Raw genomic sequence first — 1195 nt, 5'->3', positions numbered from 1 at the left:
GCTGAAGGCTGCTGCTTCCTGGAGCTGTGCATCGCACTGGCTCTGAACACTGTCTGGATTTTGGGCTTGCCTTATTTCAGGCAAAGATCCAACGCCGAGTACCCTGGCAGGGCAGTTTCTGAGACCCAGGATAGCTTTTATTTACCACCGAGCACCCAGAAAATCCTTGCACCTGTAGCCAGGCAACTTCAGTCCTCTTTTCTTCTGCCAAAACACAAGTGTGCTCCCCCCAGAAGGAGCTTATTTGGAGCTGCCTGTAAGCCATGTGCGTCAATGACATCCTGCCTTTGGTAATTATTTCGGAGCCTTTTCATGGAGCATGCTCGGAGAATCGTTAACTGCCCCTGGGAATGGCTTTCCAGGGAGCTGGGCACTGCTGCCAGAGTGGGAAGGCTTTGTTATTAAAATGGTCAATAAATGCGGGAACAAGGGATGGAGGGCATCGGTCCTCGTTAGGGGAGGGAGGAGAAGGAACCGAAACAAAACAGCAAACCAGGCTGGGAGGTGTCCAGAGTTATTTTGGCTGTCTGGGTTTCTGGGCCGAGGTGCCAAATCACAGCTGTGTAAGAGACTTGTTCCCAGTTTACAGAAGCACCGAACAATTCAGGCAGCATTGTGCTACCTGATTTATAATTTTTTTTTTCTTCCCCTGAAGGGTGGAGATTAGCAGTGCAGTGAAAGGACAGGGAGCTCGTTAGTGCAAGCTTGTTACCTGCCTCCTTGGCCTACAGCCAGGGTGAGAAACGACCTTGTCCTGGGGATGGACTTCGCCTGCCCCATCCTCCCCGCTGCAGGGCTGCTCCCTCCCACCCTCTCTGCTGAATCACTCCTGGAGAGCTCAGACCTCTTCCACCAACTCGAAACAAATCAGCGTCTGTAAATATTTCCTGCCATCTATCTGGTCTATTTTTAGCAACAGTTCTTTTTGTTTTTCTTGACAAAAGTAAAACAAATGGAAGCGGAGTCCTTGGGGATTGCAAATGGCTTGTTTATGAAGCAGGAGTGTCATTAACAGACTTGCTAGCAATCTTCATAAATGCATTAAAGTACTTTTCTTCCTTAATCACAGAAGGCTGACTCCTACTCAGCGCAGGGAGACTGCAGCCCGCAGTCCAAGCTGTGCCGCTCCTTCACGGGTAAGCTGGGGAGCTGGTGGGTACCAGTGGTGATGTCCTACCCAGTCATGTCCTCATGG

General features: G+C 50.4%; 1 protein-coding gene across 1 annotated transcript in view; it reads left to right on the top strand.

The window, feature by feature from the left end:
• LOC104539905 (sodium/hydrogen exchanger 2-like) overlaps positions 1-1195 on the top strand; it is a 24324-nt gene that overhangs the window by 21475 nt on the left and 1654 nt on the right. Inside the window, 1 exon segment of the mRNA XM_010183573.1 lies at positions 1070-1136. Coding sequence (XP_010181875.1) covers positions 1070-1136 — 67 coding nt within the window.

This window comes from Mesitornis unicolor, unplaced genomic scaffold (genome assembly GCF_000695765.1).
Source record: "Mesitornis unicolor isolate BGI_N332 unplaced genomic scaffold, ASM69576v1 scaffold4224, whole genome shotgun sequence".
NCBI lineage: Eukaryota > Metazoa > Chordata > Aves > Mesitornithiformes > Mesitornithidae > Mesitornis > Mesitornis unicolor.
Note: the sequence above shows the minus strand (reverse complement) of the source record. Positions and strands in the feature narration are given on the sequence as shown.